This window comes from Grampus griseus (assembly GCF_964374135.1).
Source record: "Grampus griseus genome assembly, chromosome: 20".
Classification (NCBI taxonomy): Eukaryota; Metazoa; Chordata; class Mammalia; order Artiodactyla; family Delphinidae; genus Grampus; species Grampus griseus.
In genome coordinates this window covers 54,490,801-54,513,817 of record NC_139014.1, presented here as the reverse complement: position 1 = coordinate 54,513,817, position 23,017 = coordinate 54,490,801, and the positions used below count along the sequence as shown (strand labels likewise).

At 34.6% G+C, this 23,017-nt stretch overlaps 1 protein-coding gene across 6 annotated transcripts in view; it reads right to left on the bottom strand.

The window, feature by feature from the left end:
• Window positions 1–23,017, bottom strand: part of NF1 (neurofibromin 1) — a 248,699-nt gene that overhangs the window by 150,801 nt on the left and 74,881 nt on the right. For 4 of the 6 annotated variants that reach the window (XM_082678058.1, XM_082678063.1, XM_082678062.1 and 1 more), the window contains exons 9-13: window positions 12,867–13,040; window positions 12,280–12,402; window positions 11,950–12,024; window positions 10,318–10,347; window positions 6,832–6,963 (exon numbers count right to left, since the gene is read on the bottom strand). In XM_082678058.1, the coding sequence (XP_082534184.1) occupies window positions 6,832–6,963; window positions 10,318–10,347; window positions 11,950–12,024; window positions 12,280–12,402; window positions 12,867–13,040 (534 nt within the window). The remainder of the gene's footprint in view (window positions 1–6,831; window positions 6,964–10,317; window positions 10,348–11,949; window positions 12,025–12,279; window positions 12,403–12,866; window positions 13,041–23,017) is intronic. The other 2 variants (XM_082678059.1, XM_082678061.1) reach the window with 1 other exon arrangement.

The window sequence follows — 23,017 nt, the reverse complement described above, 5'->3', positions numbered from 1 at the left end:
GAAAAATTAAATCATGGAAAATGTGTTTCAATTACAGAGATACTATGGCAGATGCTGTGTTAATACTATAATTATGGATGTTATTCAACTGGAAATCCAACAATTATATTCTGGATCCAATACCACCTTTCTATCTGTTCTTACAAAACATTTCCCCTTTTCCTTTAAAAGGAAACAAAAATGTATGCTTTTGACATGTATGTTTTTATATGCAAATACACAGGAGAATATCCAGCATCTATGGACTCATAATAAAAATGTCCTTGTAAAAGGCTGACCTTCAAAGGTAAAAAGTAGAGATGCATATCTATAACATACAGCAATTATTGTCAATGTTTACATGTGAGAAATGCATTTGTTATTATGCCCAAGAACACTGAAGGTTTTTGTCCTCAGTGTGGAAGAAAAACTATCTAATATACTACAGGAATGTCACTACAGAAAATAAATAGCAAAACTTACAAATAACAAGTTGCTTTTATATTTATAATCCCACAACAAACGTCCTACCAAATACATTTAATAAATGCTGTTTTTACTGTTTGCTCCCATTAAACTTCTTTTCATTCTAAGTCGAAGTAACACTGTAGATCAAGGTAAAACTTTCATTAAACAAATTTATTTATTAAAATGTCACTAAGTGTAACTGTTCTTCCATGATGCAGCCATTGCACAGGAAAACGGAGCAGAGAACAATTAGCAGATATAAAAATTATCCACTTATTAACCATTTCCAGAAAGTAAATAATAGTTTGATAATATCATATCAATCTCAGATAGCAGCATACAAATTTTGTTCCAGCATGGCTGCCTAATACAAAATGTAAAACTTGAAAAATTCTACACCACTCACAATTATTAACTTGAAATAGACTAAAGACTTAAATGTAAGATTGGAAACCATAAAACTTCCAGAAGAAAACAGAAAAAAAAACCTCCTTGACATGAGTCTTGGCAATGATTTTTTTTGTATATGACACCTAAAGCACAAACAACAAAATAACAAGTGGGGTGTTGTTTTTCAAACTAAAAAGCTTCTGCACAGGAAAAGAAATGATTAACAAAATGAAAAGACAACCTAGGGAATGGAAAAAAATGTGCAAATCATAAATTGATAAGTGGTTAATATCCAAGATAAGTAAAGAATTCACGTATCTCAACAGCAAAATCCAAATAATCCAATTTTAAAAGGGGTAAAGGACACGAATAAACATTTTTCCAAAGAAGACATACAGACACATGAAAAGGTACTCAAATCACTAACCATCAGGGAAAATGAAGTCACAATGAGCTATCACCTCACACCTGTGAGACAATGACTATCATCAAAAAGACAAACGATAACAAATGCTGGTGAAGATGTGGAGAAAAGGGAACCCTTGTGCACTACTGGTGAGATTTAACTGGTACAGCCACTAGGGAAAACAGTATGGTGGTTCCTCAAAAAATTAACAATAGAATTACCATAAGATCCAGCAATTCTACTTTTGGGTATTTGTCCAAAGAAAATGAAAACACTATGTCAAAGATATATCTGCATCCCTATGTTCACTGCAGCATTACTTACAATAGCCAAGACATGGAAACAAGTGTCATGAAACTGTGGTACATATACACACACACACACACACACACACACACACATAATGGATTATTATTCAACCATAAAAAAGAAGGAAATCCTGCCATTTGGACAACATGAGTGGACCTGCAGGGCATTATGCTAAGTGAAATGAGTCAGACAGACAAAGACAAATACTGTATGATCTCACTTATATGTGGTACCTTAAAAACAAAACAAAACAAAAAACAAACTCATAGAAAAAGAGCTCAGATTTCTGGTTACCAGACACAGGGAGTAGAGGTTGGGAGAATTGGATGAAATGGTCAAAATATACAAACTTTCAGTTATAAGGTAAATAAGTACTGGGGATGTACAACATGATGACTATAGTTAACACTGCTGTATGGAAACTTGTTAAGAAAGTAGATCCTGAGTTCCCATCACAAGGAAAAAACCTTTTTTTCTTTTTTTTTTGTATGTATATGAAATGATAGATGTTAACCTAACATATTGTGGTAATCATTTCACACTATATGAAACTTAAGTTATTATGCAGTACATCTTAAACTCATATAGTGCTGTGGGTCAATTATATCTCAATAAAACTGAGGGAAAAGACTTGAAAAATTTAAATAAATTTTTCAATTCAAACACCTTTTAATTAGTGACCATTAGTGGGTTACCTAAAGTCAAAAATAACATGCTAAAGAAGAAAGATATTTCTTGGCTAGAAATGTAAGAAAAATAAACCATCCATTAGTTTATTAATTAATCTTCCACACTGCAAACAATAGTAGGAATCCAACCTGGTATATGCACATTGGCCAAAGAGGAGAGGCAGTCGTGCCCAGGAAAAAATTCATGAATCAGAGTACTCAGGTGTTTATGAAGGGCCAAAACCATCTGTTAAGTTAATTAAGGCCATGACTGAATTATAGGCATGTAGGAAGCATGTGCTGAGCCAGGATCCCCTTTAAGAAGGAAAATTTTCGTGCAGAATCTACACATATTATTAACAGGCTATCTTATTTTTAAAACATAAATGATTAGTGCTGAGATAAATATCTCAAATTTTTAAAAATACTACAAAAGTACAAAATGGAGAAGCTATGGCTCAATGTTCATATGGAAAAGGCTAAAGAGTTTAAATGATTAAAATCTTAATCTAAAATAATGCAATCCTTGACTGTATTAGTAGAAACATCATATGCAGACACAGAAGGTTAACAGTTTTCATCAATTATTATACCACATCTAGAACACTAAACTCAGACCTTAATATGTCATTTTCATTGAAAAAAAGCAACGAAGATTCTTTCCAGAAGAGAAGCATACCAGATGGAGGAGGGTTTTGAAAGCAGGTCAAGTAAGAAATTCAACAAATATGTACTAGATGCCTACGACATGCCAGATACTGTTCTAGGGACCAGGAACTGGGTGCTGGACAAGCCAGACAAGGCTCCTGCTTTCATCAAGCTAAAACAAGGGTAGGGGAAGACAGCTGAAGAACTGGAAAGACACTGGACTGAATGTTGACTATTTACTAACCATGTGATGATATGTCTTTCATTTAACAGTACTTGTGCCTCAGTTTCCTTAGCTGTAAAAACAGAGGAAACAAAGTGCATACCTACACACACTTTTGAAGAACCCTTAGCAGTACAGTATAACTTTATTCAAATATCTGCAGTGCTGTCTTTGTGTGTGCGTGTGTGTGTGTGTATGGAGCTTGTTTTCTTTATTTGATCTCCTGTGCCGCTTCTTTTTTTTTTTTTTTTTTTGATTGGAGTATAGTTGCTTTACAATACTGTGTTAGTTTATACTGTACAGCAAAGTGAATCAGCTATACATATACATATATCCCCTTTTTTTTGGAGTTCCTTCTCATTTAGGTGACCACAGAGCACTGAGTAGAGTTCCCTGTGCTATACAGTAGGTTCTCATTAGTTACCTATTTTATACACAGTATCGATAGTGTATATATGTCAATCCCAACCTCCCAATTAATCCCACCCCCCCCTGCAGTGCTGTCTTATGGAAGAATCAGAAGGGTTCTCTAGAGCTCCAAAAAAAGAGAGAGGATTATGATAGGTGGGAGTGATAGGGACATGAGTTGATCTTGGTTGGAGAAAAATTTTTAAATACTTGGCTCTTTACAGAAAGAAATTTATCCAATCCAAAATACAAAGTAGTTGTAAAGCCTAGAAACACATATTATTTTAACTTGACACAATGAAATCCTTGATTAATTCTGCAGCAAACTGAAAGCTAAGGTTTATCAGAGCCACAAATTATCTGAGGCAATGCAAATAAGAACAACCCACTGAACATATCCTATCATACAGTGGCTCTCAACTGGGGGCAATTTTGTTCCCCAGGGAATATCTGAAAAATGTCTGTAGACATTTTTGTTTTTCATGACTGGCTGGGGGGCAAGAGATGCTGCTGGTGTCTAGTCGGTAGACGCTAAGGATGCTGTTAAACATCCCACAATGCACAGGACAGTCCCCTACAACAAAGAATTAACCATGCCAAAATGTCAGTAGTGCCAAAGTTGGAAAACCCTGATGTGAAGTATCTCTAAACCATTCATTATGTATATTTGACTGTTTCCAGACTTTATGGGCACTGTACTTGGCTCTTCATTAGAAGTTTTCAAGCAAAACCTACAAGACTGGCATCTCTGTGACTGTTCAGCTCATCATGCTTCCCCAGCATTAACAATGTGCTTGGCAGCTAGCGGAAATTTGATACTTCCTATATGTGTTGTCAGACTGTTCACTCACCAGGCTTAAGAGAGATAAGATTCACCTTAAGGATCATCCAAATTGAAGCATTTTCTTATCCTAAAAAATTATTTCATAGTAGATTTGATGATTATTTTCCCTGATAAGAGTATCAGCCAGAGCTTGGATGGGAGGGGAGTTTGGGGGAGAATGGATACATGTATATGTATGGCTGAGTTGCTTTGTTGTACACCTGAAACTATCACAACATTGTCAATCAGCTATACTCCCATATAAAATAAAAAGTAAAAAAAAAAAAAGAGTATCAGCCAGGAAGCTGTCCCTTGGCCATTATGTACAAATACATATACATATAAAATTTCACGGACTTCCCTGGTGGCACAGTAGTTAAGAATCCACCTGCTGGGCTTCCTGGTGGCACAGTGGTTAAGAATCTGTCTGCCAATGCAGGGGACATAGGTTCAAGCCCTGGCCCGGGAAGATCCCACATGCTGTGGAGCAACTAAGCCCATGTGCCACAACTACTAAGCCTGAATTCTAGAGCCCGCAAGCCACAACTACTGAGCCCACGTGCCATAACTACTGAAGCCTGCGCACCTAGAGCCCATGTTCTGCAACGAGAAGCCACTGCAATGAGAAGCACGCCCACTGCAACGAAGAGTAGCCCCCACTCACCGCAACTAGAGAAAGCCCGCACACAGCAACGAAGACCCAACACAGCCAAAAATTAATTAATTAATTAATTTAAAAAAAAAGAATCTGCCTGCCAATGCAGGGGACACGTGTTCAGTCCCTGGTCCAGGAAGATCCCACATGCCGCGGAGCAACTAAGCCCGCGAGCCACAACTACTGAGCCCACGCGCCTAGAGCCCGTGCTCCACAACAGGAGAAGCCACCGCAAAGAGAAGCCCGCACACCAAAACAAAGAGTAGCCCCCACACCACAATGAAGAGTAGCCCCCACTCTCCACAACTAGAGAAAGCCCGTTCACAGCAACGAAGACCTAACACAACCAATAAATAAATTAATTAAATTAAATTAAATTAAATTAAAAAGTCAAAATTCTAACTTCCCAGAGGATATTTGGAATGAATAAATAGGTCAGTAAATAATTTTTAAAGTTTATTTTAAGTCATTTTCTAAAACTTTTCAAAAATGAATGTCAAGTTAATAACATTTAAGTAGCTATTATTTATGTTTATCTCCAATTGATTTATACTTGGATTGAAATTTTCATTTTTTTAAAAAATTAAGTACTTGGCATTACAAAAACTAAAGATAACTTTGCATTTTATTTAATAAAACATGACTGCCATGCTCTTTTGGCTATAATTTTTTGGGCTAAATAATCCCAAAATATATGGTGTAGCAAACTTCTCTATTTGAACATCTAAGATAAACAATCCTCAGAAACAATGGCTGACAACTGGATCAGACTGAACTAGAACTGTATAAAACCAAAATATTTTACTGACTGAGGGAACTTGGAAAAAGAGATGTATGCCAGGAAGAAAGCTGTTTAAATTATCTTTTAAGTGTGAAGTGGCTAATTTACTATTAAAACCAATAGGTGAAAACATGCCACATGCCACATTTTCATGTGAAATGACATGATGTGACTATAATGGTAACTATACACAGAAAAGTCAAAGAAACCAAGGACTTTTCTGAGGTAGTTACAATGGTCATACATACAGCCACTGCCCACTGCCATGCAAAACAGTGACTGGTTGGCATCTGACCATGTGAGCGACAGTAGCCAAAAAGAATAGAAAATAAGAAGCAGAAGACAAAGCACTACCAATCGATGTCAAGAGTTGCCATGTATAATACTCCGGCTATACATGAATACCAAGAAATGACTTCTACCATCTTCTAATTGTCTTTTTAAATTGGTTCTATTTGAGTTTCCAAATTAAGAGTATTAATCTGTGAGAATGCTTATTTGAAAATATCTACTTTTATTAAGTTTAAACAGAGTCAAACTTTAATATCAAAGTGCCTATCATTTTTAATGTTCAAAGCATGTTTAATGAAATATGAAATATTTTTATTTTAAATATAAACTTTAAATTTTATTTGTAATTTCCTGTGTGCAATATTCAGCATCCAATGGGCAAAACTGTGCATTAGTAGGAACATTCACTCTAACCCAGGAGTCAGCTTCCCTTACTCACCCCCAAAAGATGAGGAGCTAATCAAAATATTTTGATTCATAAGGAAAGATTAAAGGAAAAAGAAACTAAAAAAAGAAAGAAAAAGTGACATTCATTAAGATTTTAACAGCATTTTGTTAGAAAATATCTCTAAGAAAAGTAAGTTAAACTCACTGAAATAGTGGAAAACATACATCATTAACTAGTATTGCAACAATATTGCAGTATTCAACATACCACAATACTTACTGAAAAGAAAGGTCTCATTTGATTTTCTAAAAAAATCAAAACAGCAAGAATGGGATAAAGGCACTGAAAACGCAACTGCAAGAAGGTGGAATTCAAAATTCACGATTAATCTTACCGGTGCCATTCGTATCGCTGGGTGCGCTCCACAACCCTGGACTGCTTTATGAAGTGTTTCACCAAACATATTTCGAAGTTCAACTGAGTGACAATATACGGCATCAATCTTAGGCCACCAATCCAATGCAGACTGGAGAAAAACAGAGACCATAAGAAAGGAAAAGTCCAAATTTGCATGAGTTATATGCTCTGGTAATCACTGTAGTTTTATGGTTTATCACTTTGTGAGAAATTTCCTAAGACCATGCAAACACACACTATGATTTCCAAAGTCTTCAAGTAATGTCTTTAATTCAAACACCAAACCATACATCTATTTTAAAATATCATAATGAACATGAAACAAATCCCTCACTACGTAAGCGTGAGCATTTGAGACTGTCTTTTCTCACTGATAATTTAGTGAATCTGAAAAACAAAGTTTTTAGAGGGCTAATTCTGTAGGTAATCTTTTTCTTTTTTATAAGTTTAATGTTTTACACATTTCAGAAACATATGCATATATAGTATATATTTCCCAAGGCAAGAATTCTATTATCAGTTTTAAAAGAGATTAGTGGTTCAACACAGTGTTGAAGGAATATGTGATAAACCATTACTTATATGCCTACAGACAAACAATGATAATTACAACATGAAATTAGTAAATGAGATAAAGCTATTAGTAAACCTATAATCTTAAATTGATATGCAATGATGGCACAATACATGAGAAGACTAACGATCACCACAAAGACAAAATGATCATAGCTAAATATTTTTTTAAGTAATTATTTTATGTAAATATTTTTCTACAGTTTAACCTGTTTATTTAGCTTTGATTCTAGTTTTTAGTGCCTATTTTATTTGAAAGTGTATCTTTTATTTTTAAATGAATTAATTACTATATTATGGAAAATGACAATTATGAAAATCACTAAAACTATTAAGTTTGTCTATCAGTGAATACAAAAATGACTGGATGAATTTTCACTATATAGAGAGAGTATGCAAGGAATAGGATGACTTAAAATACAGGCTTCCAATTTATAAAACTCCTGCTATAAGAAATACCTGAAAGAACAATTTGAAACACTAGATAAGGGGATGTGATAGCTTCACATCCTATGCCCAAGTTCCTTCTACTTTGAAACTAAGCTAATTAAATTCTCAACATTTAATTTTTTTAGCCATAACTCTCAGAATATTTACAGTAGCATCCGGTTATATTACCTAAACCCCAAATTTTGGATTACAAACTCTATTTACTGTATAGTATCCTATAAAACCAATTTATAAAATACAATCAATACTGAACTCCATTTATGAAAAAACTCCTAAGTTATGAGGGAAGAAATACTTTTATTTGGATAGTATGATTGTTTCTATTTTTCTCTCAAACTCTTAATTTACTTCCTAACAAATGATCAAGTTTTATTAGTTTCGTTATATAATGAATTCTTTAAATGTTAGTCAATCTGGTCACCTGACTTGCACAGAGCAATCAATACACCTTGATTTCCATATATCTACTAATTTATACAGCTTGTGTTAATCAGCTTAAAGTAACAAAGACTGAATAATCACAAAATGCTTTGAGGTAAGAGTCCTCACTCTACTGACCCTATAATATCTTGTCAGAAACTGCTGAACTAAAGACATATGCATCCCATGTAACATCCTATCCAAACTACTATGTCATTTTGACAGCTGCTGAAATTGTATCATGGTACCAGGTATACCCTATTAAATAACTTGATTTTAACTTAAGATTTAGTTATTTTCAAAATTTCTATTTTTCATAATATATAAAATCATTCATTTTAAAGTAAAATTTAAAGATACACTTTCAAATAAAATAGGCACTAAAACCTAGACATTATGTAGTTGGTAAAAATTTTAGTTTTCCAAGCAGTTATTAAATGTGTCCTTTCTGAAACCAGTCAACTAAGGTAGACTTATTCTTTTTTGTCCTTGAAAATTCTAAGTTCATTGCCAAACAAATGGCAATACTTTCATAATATAAGCAAACCATGTGGCAATTCTTCAAGATTATTTCAATAAATTTCACATGCCTTGGAAATAATTTCTTCAACCAAACCCACTCAATAGAATGAGATCATCTCATTCTCAATATGTGAACTATCCATAAGTAAACTACACTCAACTGCCATAAGGAAAAAACAATACTAAGTACTATACCAGCTATAGCATGTTCCACTGATGGGAGAGATATTTGGTTCATATATGTATATATTATTTCTTTAACTGCCCAATTATAACAACATATCTAATCTAACCTAAAGGAAGTGTATAAAGATTAAGCACATAACACAGATCTTTTAACTACAATTCATATCTTATGGTATTCCGTAATAAAAAAGGTGATGGTACTAAACGTACCATTTTAGAAACTGATAAAAGCTTAAATTATAATCAAATTCAAATAGTGACTGGATTTTCAGATTTCTTAAGAAGAAACAGTGGACTCTTTTAGACCTAAACACAATACTTATGAACTGAACATGAGTATGTTTCACGAAAGCAAAACAAAACTGCAAACATCATTACTACTTCTATATACACCCTCAAAACCACATCATTTATCTAATTTGAGAATGTGGTAATTTTAAAAAATCTGTGAGCTGGCTGAAAAAGCAAGAAAGAAGAAAACTTATGAGGTGTATTGAACCAAGAATCATTTAAAAGGAAATCTCTTTTTTTTTTTTTTTTTTTTGGGCGGTACGTGGGCCTCTCACCGCTGTGGCCTCTCCCGTCGTGGAGCACAGGCTCCGGACGCGCAGGCTCAGCAGCCATGGCCCACAGGCCCAGCTGCTCCGCGGCATGTGGGATCCTCCCAGACCGGGGCATGAACCTGCCTCCCCTGCATCAGCAGGCAGACTCTCAACCACTGCGCCACCAGGGAAGCCCAAAAGGAAATCTTATACTACAAATAAATTTAAGATTAGGAGTCCAAATATCTAAGAAAAATTTTATGTGATTTCAAGACAGAATATTTCCATAATATCTACATTAAGTGAGATTCTATAACAGTCAATTCCATAAATTAGCATATTTACTTTATACACAGTCCTTTTCAATCAGAAATTACTTCAGATTCAATATCTCTTAGCCTCAAACCAAAGGAAAGAAAAACCCTAACAAGAAACAATTTATCAAACAATCTATTGTAATAAAGTATCATTATCTAAGGTCCAACTATAAAAGATATTTTATAGACTCAAATTTATGTTCCTTTTCAAGCTAATCATTAAAAGGTTACTAACACTTAATATTTTAAAAGTTAGTCAATATAGGTTTTTCTTTATAAAAATAGATTTCGTATTTATGTGGCCTCTGATACAGACACACTCCACCTTCACACATGCAGTACTCATTAGAGTACAGAAGGATGCACAACCACTTCACCATATACATTGAGGCATGCATGAAGTACCACTCCAGGCATGCTTTAAACCCACAAAGGAGCAGCTCAGCCACTTACAGCAGTGCCAAGTCCATGCTTGAAAGTGCTCTATATATTCAATTGTAGACAAAAATATTTCACAATTAAAGTAACTAGCCACAGAGTATCAAAAAAGTATACACTTGGGTTTATTAAATACAAGCTTTAAGCATTTATGTAAACCATCCACTCTAATAAACAGAATGTTTTTAGTATTATAAACCAAAGGAGAAAAAAGTAATAGTATTTTATTTCTGAATTACACATAAACATGAAGGGTAAAAGTCATTGTTTTTAAATTAATGGCCTTGAAAGTAAACAAGGGTACAATGTCTTAGCTCATTACACTGGCAAAAGCAAAATAAAAATTTTTCTAAGTTTTTAATACAAACATACCTTATCTGCAATATCAGATTCATTAAAATTTCCCTTTTGCAAAAAACTGTAGTTAATATTACTTCTACCTATAACTGATCCTCAACTGAGAGAGGAATCATTCCCTTAGGCATTTTTAGTTATTCATAGTGTCTGGGGGCAGAGATGGGAGAGGAGGGAAGTGGCAAAAAAGGTATTTAATGAAATGAGGACCAGGGATGCTCAATGGCCTACAATGCACACGGCAGTCCTGCATTGTAAAGATTGTCCTGACCAAAAATGCTACTTGCACCCCACTGAGAAAAACCAAATGTGTCACTACATAGTTTTATTAATAGTTATTATTCCTCTGCAGGAATGGATAAAAGAAAATGTGGAAGAATTTGATATAGTTCAATACATCCAAGGTAAATGAAGGTGAGAAGGATATTTTTAACTCACTAGAGACACTCTTTTAAAATGAAATTTGATTATAAAGAGGACAAATATACCCAAGTTATCAATGATTAAAGTCCTTTTTAAGGGAGGAAAACAGGAAAAAGTTGAACAATTTACACTTACGTGTGAATATCTAAAAATGGATAAAAGTGGAGCTATGGTAAATAACACTTGAAAACCTTCAAAATATGATCAGAAGAACAGAATTTTTTAAATCCATGGTCCAAATCTAATACGGTTACTATCTTTCTACTTGATGTACTCACATCAGAGTCGAAGGTTTCACAAGTACCTTTTAATAAGTTTGCTTATTTTGTCTGATATGCTTTTATATCATGTAAACACCTCTAAGTGTTAATGTTTCACTTGTTTAAGGAAGACTAAAAAGTGCAATCAAATATGGTCTCACCATTTTTTTAATATACATAATGCGCTACAACGTAAATACTACTACTTTTAACTTAAACAGTAAGGTGACAAGTAAGAACGTATCAAATGCTGGGAAAGGGCTAAGAGTATTAAAATAATATGTGAAGAGCTTTGGGATGAAAATGTTAAATTATATTTTCAGTGGCATTGTTCTCAAGGGCTTCTGATCCAAATATCTTTTAAGTTTAATCTTTCCAAAGGATCCCACTAACTCCGTCTTCCTCAATAAGGGCCCTGAGGTCAAGATTAAATATGAAAAATACAATTGTATATCAGTTATTAGATAGAATCATGTGTAAGAAATCTTCCTATATCATACATCTAAATTCAAAATCTTTTGTAAACCAAAAACGTCTTTCTTAAAAAGAAATAAAAAAGGAGTAAAGAAAAAAAATTTTTAAGTAATTTAGCAATACCTTTTGGACTTACATTGGTGATGATTCGATGGAGTGAATTTACCAGCACATAGTGAAATGTAGAAGGGGAATTCTGAGCCAGACAGATCTACAGAGGAAAGAAAAAAAATGATTATTACTTTTATGAGAAAAATATATAGTAATATATATGAGGACAAAAGGAACAACAAAAAGAAAGTTTTTTTTAAAATAGAATAAATTTTTAAGGTCTTTAAATTAACTTTAACATATAATAATGAGCAATACTGATAAAGGTGTAATCTATTCATTTTTCTACTCTTTTCACATTTAAAAGGATCAACAGCATCAGTAAATACAATTGGATCAAAACCAATGCTCTCACCTTAAAGTGTTGGTTGTTGTGAGGGCTTATACGAAAGCAAGAAACAAGGCAGTCAATCATTAGATCCACATCTGCAGGCTGACTGCCTCTTGAGAATGGTTTACTTGGATTAAAAAGCAGGTTCTATGAAAATCCCAATAGAAAACAAAAGCCTTTAAACAGTCATGCAGTATTTTTTCTACTAGTATTTAATAATAACACATCATCCACACAGATGGCAGTAACATTTAGTTCCCAGACAAAGCACTAATATTGTGGTTCATCAGTCTGACAAAATTCAAAATTCTTACTATACCATATATGGTTCCTTTCAGGCCCAAATTTCTACATTATTTTAAACACAAGTCTGAATATTTATGCTAATTTAAGAAAACGGGTTCATTCTGTGTTTTCTTCATATTCTAAGCCACCTTATGTAGCCAGAGGAACAGTAACAAAAGCAGGTCCTAAGAACTTAATAAAAGAAGACTCAGAACTTCTGTGTTGCAATGATCTTTGACAGTGATCTAGTATACTATTTATACTACAAGTTTATTCTTCATTTAACGTTTTTTAAGTTTGTATAAGAGAAACAATAAGCATGTTACCTTAAGATCAACCACCATGGACTGAACTAGTAAGAAGATGACAGAGTTATCTTCCCAATTGATGTAAGTACTTGCTTTACACAGTTTGACACAGGCAATTGCAGCGCTTTCAGTCAGCTGCCTGCTTCCTCCGTGGCCGGCAAGTGCTTTTCGTAGACTGTCCAGAAACAACTTCTACAAAATTCAAATACAGCAATTAGATAATATGTGCAGTTTCTTAGATTTCAGACTTACTTAATAAAGTAGGAAATTAGCCTCTAAAAATTATACTCTAGAAACATATAATTGATATTTGTGGTTTTAAATTTCATAATTTAAGTAGCTGTCATTTAAATGTTTCTTGAATACAAAAAAAGGAACCTGTTCTTCCCTTTCTTTGTTGAATTATTAAAGGAACATGAGAAAACATCCTTCCCAAACAATGCAGTTGACTTCCCAACCCTGAATTTAGCTGATCAAATTCTTTTTTTTTCTCTTTTTTATATTATCTTTAATTTCTAAATATTATAGTTTCTTGGTTAATGTCTATCTCAAATTGTTCCATCTTTATCCAGAACTCCAGGCTATATTCAAGCTTCAGCCTTCTAACTAAGGATATATCTAAGGCTGTTCTAGTGCTCTAAATTCCATTCCTCATAGAAAGTTAGGCATTCTTGTGATCTCAAGCCCTCTCTACAGCTCATTAACAAATTTCTCCCTTTGGCCTTACTCCTAACTGAAAATAATACATCTATACTTACACACCTTCTCGAATATAACCTGCCAAAAGCTAAACTCACGCAACAACAGCAGAATATACATTCTTCTCAAACACACAAGCAACAATTTCCAGGATGGACCATATGTTAGGCCACAAGTCTTAATAAATTTAAAGAGATTAAAATAATATATATAATCTTTCTGATCACAATGAAATGAAACTAGAAATCAACAGCAGAAGGAAAACTGGAAAATTCACAAATGTGTAAAAATTAAACAACACACTTGGTCAAAGAAAAAAACCACAAGGAAAATTAGAAAATATCTTGAGACAAATCAAAGTAAAAATACAACACACCAAAAATTAAAGAAAACAGTGCTAAGTGGAAACTTTATAGCTGGAAACTCTTACATTAAAAAAGAAGAAAGTTCTCAAATCAATATGAAATAGAGAATAGAAAAACGGGGGAAAAAAATCAACAAAATCAAAAGTTGGCTCTTTGCAAAGGTCAAGAAATTTACAAACCTTTAGCTAAATTAAGAGAAAAAGAAGACTCAAATTACTAAAGATCAGAATTGAAAATGAGGACATTACTGTTTTTACAGAAATAAAGATTATTACACTATGAAAAATTATACACCAACAAACAGGATAATCCAAATGGGCAAATTCCTAGAAACACACAATCTACCAAAACTGGCTCATTAAGAAACAGAAAATCTAAATAGAACTATAACTAGCAAGGAGATGAAATCAGTAATAAAAAACCTCCCTACAAAGAAAAAGCCCAGGATCAGACGGCTTCACTGGTGAATACTCTATCAAGTATTTAAAGAAGAATTAACACCAGTCCTTCTCAAACACTTCCGGAAAATTAAAGGAGAAGGAACACTTCCTAACTCATCCCATGAGGCTAGCAATACTCTAATATGAAGGCCAGACAAAAACACTGCAAGAAAACTATGGACAAATCTCCCTTAAGAATATCTATGAAAGAATCCTCAACATGAATTAGCAAACCAAATCCAGCAGTATAGTAAAAGGATTATATACTATGACCAAGTGGGATTTATTCCTAGAGGACATGAATGGTTCAACAACAAAATCAATCAACGTAATACATCACATAAATAAAATGAAGGGAAAAAAATCATCACCATTGATGCAGAAAGAGCATTTGGCAAAATTCAACACCCTCCAACGACAGAAACACTGAATAAGCTTCCTCAACATGATAAAAGCTATATATGAACAACCCATAGCGAACATCATACTTAATGGTGAACAACTGAAAGCTACTGGTCTAATATTAGGAACAAGATATGGACGCCTGCTTTTGCCACTTCTATTAAACATACTAGTGGAAGTTCTACGCAGAGCAATTAGAAAAAGAAAAGGAAATGAGAAAAGAAAAAGAAATAAAAGTCATCCAAACTGGAAAGGAAGAAGTTATCTCTGTTCTCAGATGACATGATCTATATGTAGAAAACCTTGAAGATAACACACAAACACACAAAAAGCCTGTTAGAGCTAATAAACAAATTCAGCAAAGTTGTAGGATACAAAATCAACACACAAAAGTCAACTGCATTTCTATACACCAGCAATGAACAATTTAAAAAGGAAATTAAGAAAACAATTCCACTTATGAAAGCATCAAAAAGAATAAAATACTTAGGAATTAACCAAAGAGATGAAAGACTTGCACAATGAAAGCTATAAAACAGTGCTGAAAGAAATCAAAGAAGATATAAATGGAAGCACATCCCCTGTTCAAGGATTGGAAACTTAACACTGTTAAGATGGCAATACTATCCAAAGCACTCTACAGATTCAATGTAGTCCTTATCAAAACCCCAATAGTGTTTTTTGCAGAAACAGAAAAACCCATCCAAAAATTCATATGGTATTTCAAAGGAAGCCAAAAAGCCAAAACAATCTTGAAAAAGAAGAACAAAGTTGGAAGACTCAAACTTCCTGATTTCAAAACTTACTACAAAGCTACAGTAATCAAAACTCTGTGATACTGGTATAAAGACAGACATATAGACCACTGGAATAGAAGAGAAAGTGCAGAAAGATATCCTCAAATATATGATCAAATTCAGTGGAGAAAGTACAGTTTTTTTCAACAAAGAGAGCTGGAAAAACTGGATGTCCACAGGCAAAAGAATGAAGTCAGAACCTTCCCTTACTCTATATACAAAAATGAACTCAAAATGGATCAAAGATCTAAACAACTAAAGCTATAAAATCCTGTAAGAGAATATACAAGATAATCTTTACAACACCGAATTTGGCAATGATTTCTTGATATGATACCAGAAAAAGCACAAGCAACAAAAAATAAACTGGACTTCATCAAAATTAAAAAGCTTTTGTGTATCAAAGGACATTATTGAGGTGAAATGACAATCCACAGAATGAAAGAAAATATTTGCAAATCATATATCTGAAAAGGGATTAATATCCGCAATATTTAAAGAACTCCTACAACTCAACAACACAAAACACTGTGAGTGTACTCAACACCACTGAACTGTACACTTAAAAAGTGTTAAAAGGGTAAATTTTTTGCTACTTCACCACAACATAAATAAGTAAATAAAAATTTAAAAGCTAAACTCATATTTCCTCTGAACCAACTCCCACTTTGGACTTCCTTTTGATCAGTCTCAAACACTATTCTGCATATCTCACCTCTAACCCTAATCTTTAGACTTCTCCTAATTGTCTAAAGAATAAAGTTTAAATCCAAACTGGCTCACAATGTCTTCCAGATTACTCACATCTGCTCTTCATCTTCACTTCTTGTAACTGCCTGTGTGAACCTTTCACTCTCTAGCTAACTTTTCTGAACATACCTTCAACATTTTTATATCCATTTTCTTGATTACCCTGGCTTGAACAACACTCACTTTCTTTCTCTAATCTAAATTCCTTTCTTGTTTCAGGTTCAACTAAGGTTCCATACCTCTTCCATAAAACCTTCCTAACTATCCTAGCTTCATCTGAATCCTTACAGCACATATAGCCTGTATTATTATCCTAGTAAACAGGTACTCTTGATAAATAACTTTTTATCCATAAAGGAATAATGGGGACTTCCCTGGTGGCGCAGTGGTTAAGAATCCGCCTGCCAATGCAGGGAACATGGGTTCGATCCCTGGTTTGGGAAGATCTCACATGCCGCGGAGCAACTAAACCTGTGAGCCACAACTACTGAGCCCACGTGCGCCTAGAGCCAGTGCTCCGCAACAAGAGAAGCCACCGCAATGAGAACCCCACACGCCACGATGAAGAGCAGCCCCGACTCGCTGCAACTAGAGAAAGCCCGCATGCAGCAACAAAGACCCAACACAGCCAAATATATATTTTATTTATTTATTTATTTTAAAAAGAAATAACTGGGAATTCTAGGGAGACAGCAGTCTTAAGCCATCCTTGACTGCTGATCTCTCCTCTAGCTCCTTTATTCCTTGGTTCCCATGTTCACCTCTTGTTCCTGGAGACATAGCCATATTTCTCAGCCTCTCTTGCAGTTAAATGTGGCTATATGACTGAGTTCAACTAATGAAATGCGAATGAAAGAGATACATGCTATTTAAGGGACTGACCCACAAAAATCCTCAGCATGCTTTTTTTCTATGTTATATTTTCCCCTCTGGCTCGCAGAATGGAAACAACTCCCACAGAAGCCATGTATGGAAAATGGCAGTCGTTGCTGGCCAAGGTCCTAAGAAACCACAAAGAGGAGGACTGTCCTGCAGAGCTACTCAGTTCGGCTGCTCAATACTATTTCATTAAGTATAATAAAGTTCTATTTGGTTGAGCCATTACACTACCTACCCTAATACAGTAAGATAGTAATACAACTAAAAATAATAATAAAATTTAGAAACTGAAAAATAGAACTGCTTTCCATACACAGTCTGCAGTCTAGGACTGGTGTAAATGAAAGCCTGATCCGATCTGTTTAGGGTTCTATTTGTTTGTTGTTTGTTGCCTTGCTTGCTTTATAATAAAGCACTATGCATGATTACCAAAGCCTGGAAGGAGTTCTGCCACACTGCCAAAGTCAACTGGCTACCTGTGGGAGCCCAGCCAGCTAAACCAAGCATTTCTCACAGCATACTATCTCAAGCCACCTACAGGGTAGTTCTAAGAGTAGTATTAAAGATTTGCATTAAATTCTGTGTCCTACTAAAATTATACACATTCTACTCTGATGACCATGAAACACCTTTTTAAACAAATATGTACCACAATTAATTTTTTTAATCACGAAAAACTAACAATTTAGAAACTATAAAACATTCCTCTAAGTCAAATATGGCATCATTAAGTAACAGAAATTAGAAATTGATAATTACTAAAATTGAGGAAACTTCATCTGAAAACCAAGACTGCTGCTAAAAAGTAAAATCCAAAGCCTTCCAGATACTTCTACAGTTTTTTAAAAAATTGCAAATAGATGAACTAAACCATTACCTCAGAAAATAAATGTTAGAAAATATGAAGTCAAAATGCCAGGTTTTGGGCTTCCCTGGTGGCGCAGTGGTTAAGAATCCGCCTGCCAATGCAGGGGACATGGATTTGAGCCCTGGTCCAGGAAGATCCCACATGCCACGGAACAACTAAGCCCACGTGCCACAACTACTGAAGCCCGCACACCTAGAGCCCATGCTTCGCAACAAGAGAAGCCACTGCAATGAGAAGCTTGCACATCACAACGAAGAGTAGCCCCCGCTCACCGCAACTAGAGAAGGCCTACGCACGGCAACAACGACCCAATGCAGCCAAAAAAAAAAAAAAGCCAGGTTTTAAAGACCAATAGAATAGATAAACCCTAGTAAACATGAATAAGGAAACATGAGACATATTAGAAATGAGGAAAGAGTTATAAACATGGATATTGAGGAAAATAATTAGAAGAGAATATATAAATATTATAAATAAACATTGTGTCTATATATTTCTATATTATAAATAAAATATGTAGATATAGATATACATAACTCCTTGCTGATAAAATTGAAAAATATATTTCCTAGCAAAGAATAAACTGTCAAAAGTAATCTTAAAGGAGACAAAACTTCCTCAAAAAATTAAAAATAGAATTTACATACAATCCAACCATAGCACTTCTGTGTATATATACAAAAGAATTGAAAGCAGAGTCTCAAAGAGATATCTGTATACCCATGTTCACAGCAGTATTATTTGTAATAGCTAAAAGGTGGAAGCAACCCAAAAGTCCAGGGACAAATGAAATTGGATAAACAAAATATAGTATATACATTCAATGGAATATCACTCAGCCTTAAAGAAAGGAAATTCTGACACATGTTACAAGGTGGATGAACCTTGAGGACATTGTGCTAAGTGAAATAAGACAGCCACAAAAAGACAAACACTCTATATTTCCACTTATATGAGGTATCTAGAGTAGTCAAATTCATTGAGACAGAAAGTAGAATGGTGGCTGTTAGGGGCTAGCAGGAGGGGAATATGGGGAGTTATTGTTTCATAACAAAATGAACAATGGTTATTAAACTTTAGTGTGCACAACAATCGCTTAGAGGGTTTGCTGAAAACAGGTTGCTAGCTGTACCCCACCCCTAGAGCTTCTGTTTCAGCAGACCTAGAGTGGGGATCTAACAATTTGCATTTCTAACAAGTTTCCAGGTGATGCTGACACTGCTGCTCTTAAGACCACACTCTGAGAAGCACTGAACTAGATCTTGATCCCAATCTCTCTGTCTCATAAAAATTTTAAAAAGTAGACTAGAAGGATATATACCAACCCTTGACAGTGGCTGTTCCCAGGGAAAAAGGAAAGAAAATGGAATTAGTGGAATCAAAGGGGACTTGAGCTTTATCTGGAATTAAAAGAGAATTTATGCAACTATTATTTGTCCAATTTTTAAAATCATATGTAAATAGAAAAAATATAAGCAATATATCATAATGTTAATATGAGTACGGGTCATTGTTATATTCGTTGTACACTTCAATTATTGCTGCCAAAAAAGATAATATAGTCAAAAGAAATGATGGTCTGGAAAAAATATTTACAACCAACTGAAAATAATGGATTACTGCTCCTAATAAACAAAAAGTCCCATTAAGCTCTACCCACCACCAGTCCCTCCCATCAGGAAACTTACACAAGCCTCTGAGAAAGCCTCATCCACCAGAGGGCAGACAGCAAAAGGAAGAAGAACTACAGTCTGACAGCCTGTGGAACAAAAACCACATTCACAGAAGGACAAGATGAAAAGGCAGAGGGCTAGGTACCAGATGAAGGAACAAGATAAAACCACAGAAAAACAGCTAAATGAAGTGGAGATAGGCAACCTTCCAGAAAAAGAATTCAGAATAATGATAGTGAAGATGATCCAGGACCTCGGAAAAACAATGGAGGCAAAGATCGAAAAGATGCAAGAAATGTTTAACAAAGACCTAGAAGAATTAAAGAACAAACAAACAGAGATGAACAATACAATAACTGAAATAAAAAATATACTACAAGTAATCAATAGCAGAATAACTGTGGCAGAAGAACGGATAAGTGACCTGGAAGACAGAATGGTGGAATTCACTGCTGTGGAACAGGATACAGAAAAAAGAATGAAAAGAAATGAAGACAGCCTAAGAGACCTCTGGGACAACATTAAACACAACAACATTCGCATTATAGGGGTCCCAGAAGGAGAAGAGAGACAGAAAGGACAAGAGAAAATATTTGACGAGATTATAGTTGAAAACTTCCCTAACATGGGAAAGGAAATAGCCACCCAAGTCCAGGAAGCACAATGAGTCCCATAAAGGATAAACCCAAGTAGAAACACACCAAGACACATAGTAATCAAATTGGCAAAAATTAAAGACAAAGAAAAATTACTGAAAGCAGCAAGGGAAAAACAACAAATAACATACAAGGGAACTCCCATAAAGTTAACAACTGATTTCTCAGCAGAAACTCTACAAGCCAGAAGGGAGTGGCATGATATACTTAAAGTGATGAAAGGGAAGAACCTACAACCAAGACTACCCAGCAAGGATCTCATTCAGGTTTGATGGAGAAATCAAAAGCTTTATAGACAAGCAAAAGCTAAGAGAATTCAGCACCACCAAACCAGCTGTACAACAAATGCTAAAGGAACTTCTCTAAGTGGGAAACAGAAGAAAAGGACCTACAAAAACAAACCCAAAACAATTAAGAAAATGGTCATAGGAACATACATATCAATAATTACCTTACACATGAATGGATTAAATGCTCCAACCAAAAGACACAGGAAGGCTCAATGGATACAAAAACAAGACCCATATATATGCTGTCTACAAGAGACCCACTTCAGACCTAGGGACACATACACACTGAAAGTGAGGGGATGGAAAAAGATATTCCATGCAAATGGAAATCAAAAGAAAGCTGGAGTAGCAATACTCATATCAGATAAACTAGACTTTAAAATAAAGAATGTTAAAAGAGACAAGGAAGGACACTCCATAATGATCAAGGAATCAATCCAAGAAGAAGATATAACAATTATAAATATATATGCCCCCAACATCGGAGCACCTCAATACATAAGGCAACTGCTAACAGCTATAAAAGAGGAAATCGACACTAACACAGTAATAGTGAGGGACTTTAACACCTCACTTACACCAGTCGACAGATCATCCAAAATGAAAATAAATAAGGAAAACAGAAGCTTTAAATGACACAATAGACCAGATAGATTTAATTGATATTTATAGGACATTCCATCCAAAAACAGCAGATTACACTTTCTCAAGTGCGCATGGAACATTCTCCAGGATAGATCACATCTTGAGTCACAAATCAAGCCTCAGTAAAATTTAACAAAATTGAAATCATATCAAGCATCTTTTCTGACCACAACGCTAGGAGATTAGAAATGAATTACAGGGAAAAAGCGTAAAGAACACAAACACATGGAGGCTAAACAATACGTTAGTAAATAACCAAGGGATTACTGAAGAAATCAAAGAGGAAATCAAAAAATACCTAGAGAAAAATGACAATGAATACACGACGATCCAAAACCTATGAGATGCAGCAAAAGCAGTTCTAAGAGGGAAGTTTATAGCTATACAAGCCTACCTCAAGAAACAAGAAAAATCTCAAATAAACAATCTAACCTTACACCTAAAGGAACTAGAGAAAGAAGAACAAACAACATCCAAAGTTAGCAGAAGGAAAGAAATCATAAAGATCAGAGCAGAAATAAATGAAATAGAAACAAAGAAAACAAATGCAAAGATCAATAAAACTAAAAGCTGGTTCTTTGAGCAGATTAACAAAATTGATAAATCATTGGTCAGACTCATCGAGAAAAAGAGGGAGAGGTCTCAAATCAATGAAATTAGAAATGAAAAAGGAGAAGTTACAACAGACACCTCAGAAATACAAAGCATCCTAAGAGACTACTACAAGCAACTCTATGCCAATAAAGTGGACAACCTGGAAGAAATGGACAAATTCTTAGAAAGGTATAACCTTCCAAGACTGAACCAGGAAGAAACAGAAAATATGAACACACCAGTCACAAGTAATGATATTGAAACTGTGATTAAAAATCTTCCAACAAACAAAAGTCCAGGACCAGATGGCTTCACAGGTGAATTCTATCAAATATTTAGAGAAGAGCTAACACCCATCCTTCTCAAACTCTTCCCAAAAATTGCAGTGGAAGGAACACTCCCAAACTCATTCTATGAGCCCACCATCACGCTGATACCAAAACCAGACAAAGATACCACAAAAAAAGAAAATTACAGACCAATATCACTGATGAATATAGATGCAAAACTCTGCAACAAAATACTAGCAAACAATCCAACAACACATTAAAAGGATCATACACCATGATCAAGTGGGATTTATCCCAGGGATGCAAAGATTCTTCAATACACACAAGGAGAAAAAGGAGAAGAACCATATAATCATCTCAATAGATGCAGAGAAAGCTTTCGACAAAATTCAACACCATTTATGATAAAAACCCTCAAGAAAGTAGGAATATAGGGAACTTACCTCAACATAATAAAGGCCATATAGGACAAACCCACAGTCAACATCGTCCTCAATGGTGAAAAACTGAAACCTTTCCCCTAAGATCAGGAACAAGACAAGGTTGCCCACTCTCACCACTATTATTCAACATAGTTTTGGAAGTTTTAACCACAGCAGTCAGAGAAGAAAAAGAAATAAAAGGAATCCAAATCGGAAAAGAAGTAAAGCTGTCACTGTTTGCAGATGACATACTATACATAGAGAATCCTAAAGATGCTAACAGAAAACTACTAGAGCTAATCAATGAATATGGTAAAGTTGCAGGATACAAAATTAATGCACAGAAATCTCTGGCATTCCTATACACTAAGGATGAAAAATCTGAAAGAGAAATTAAGG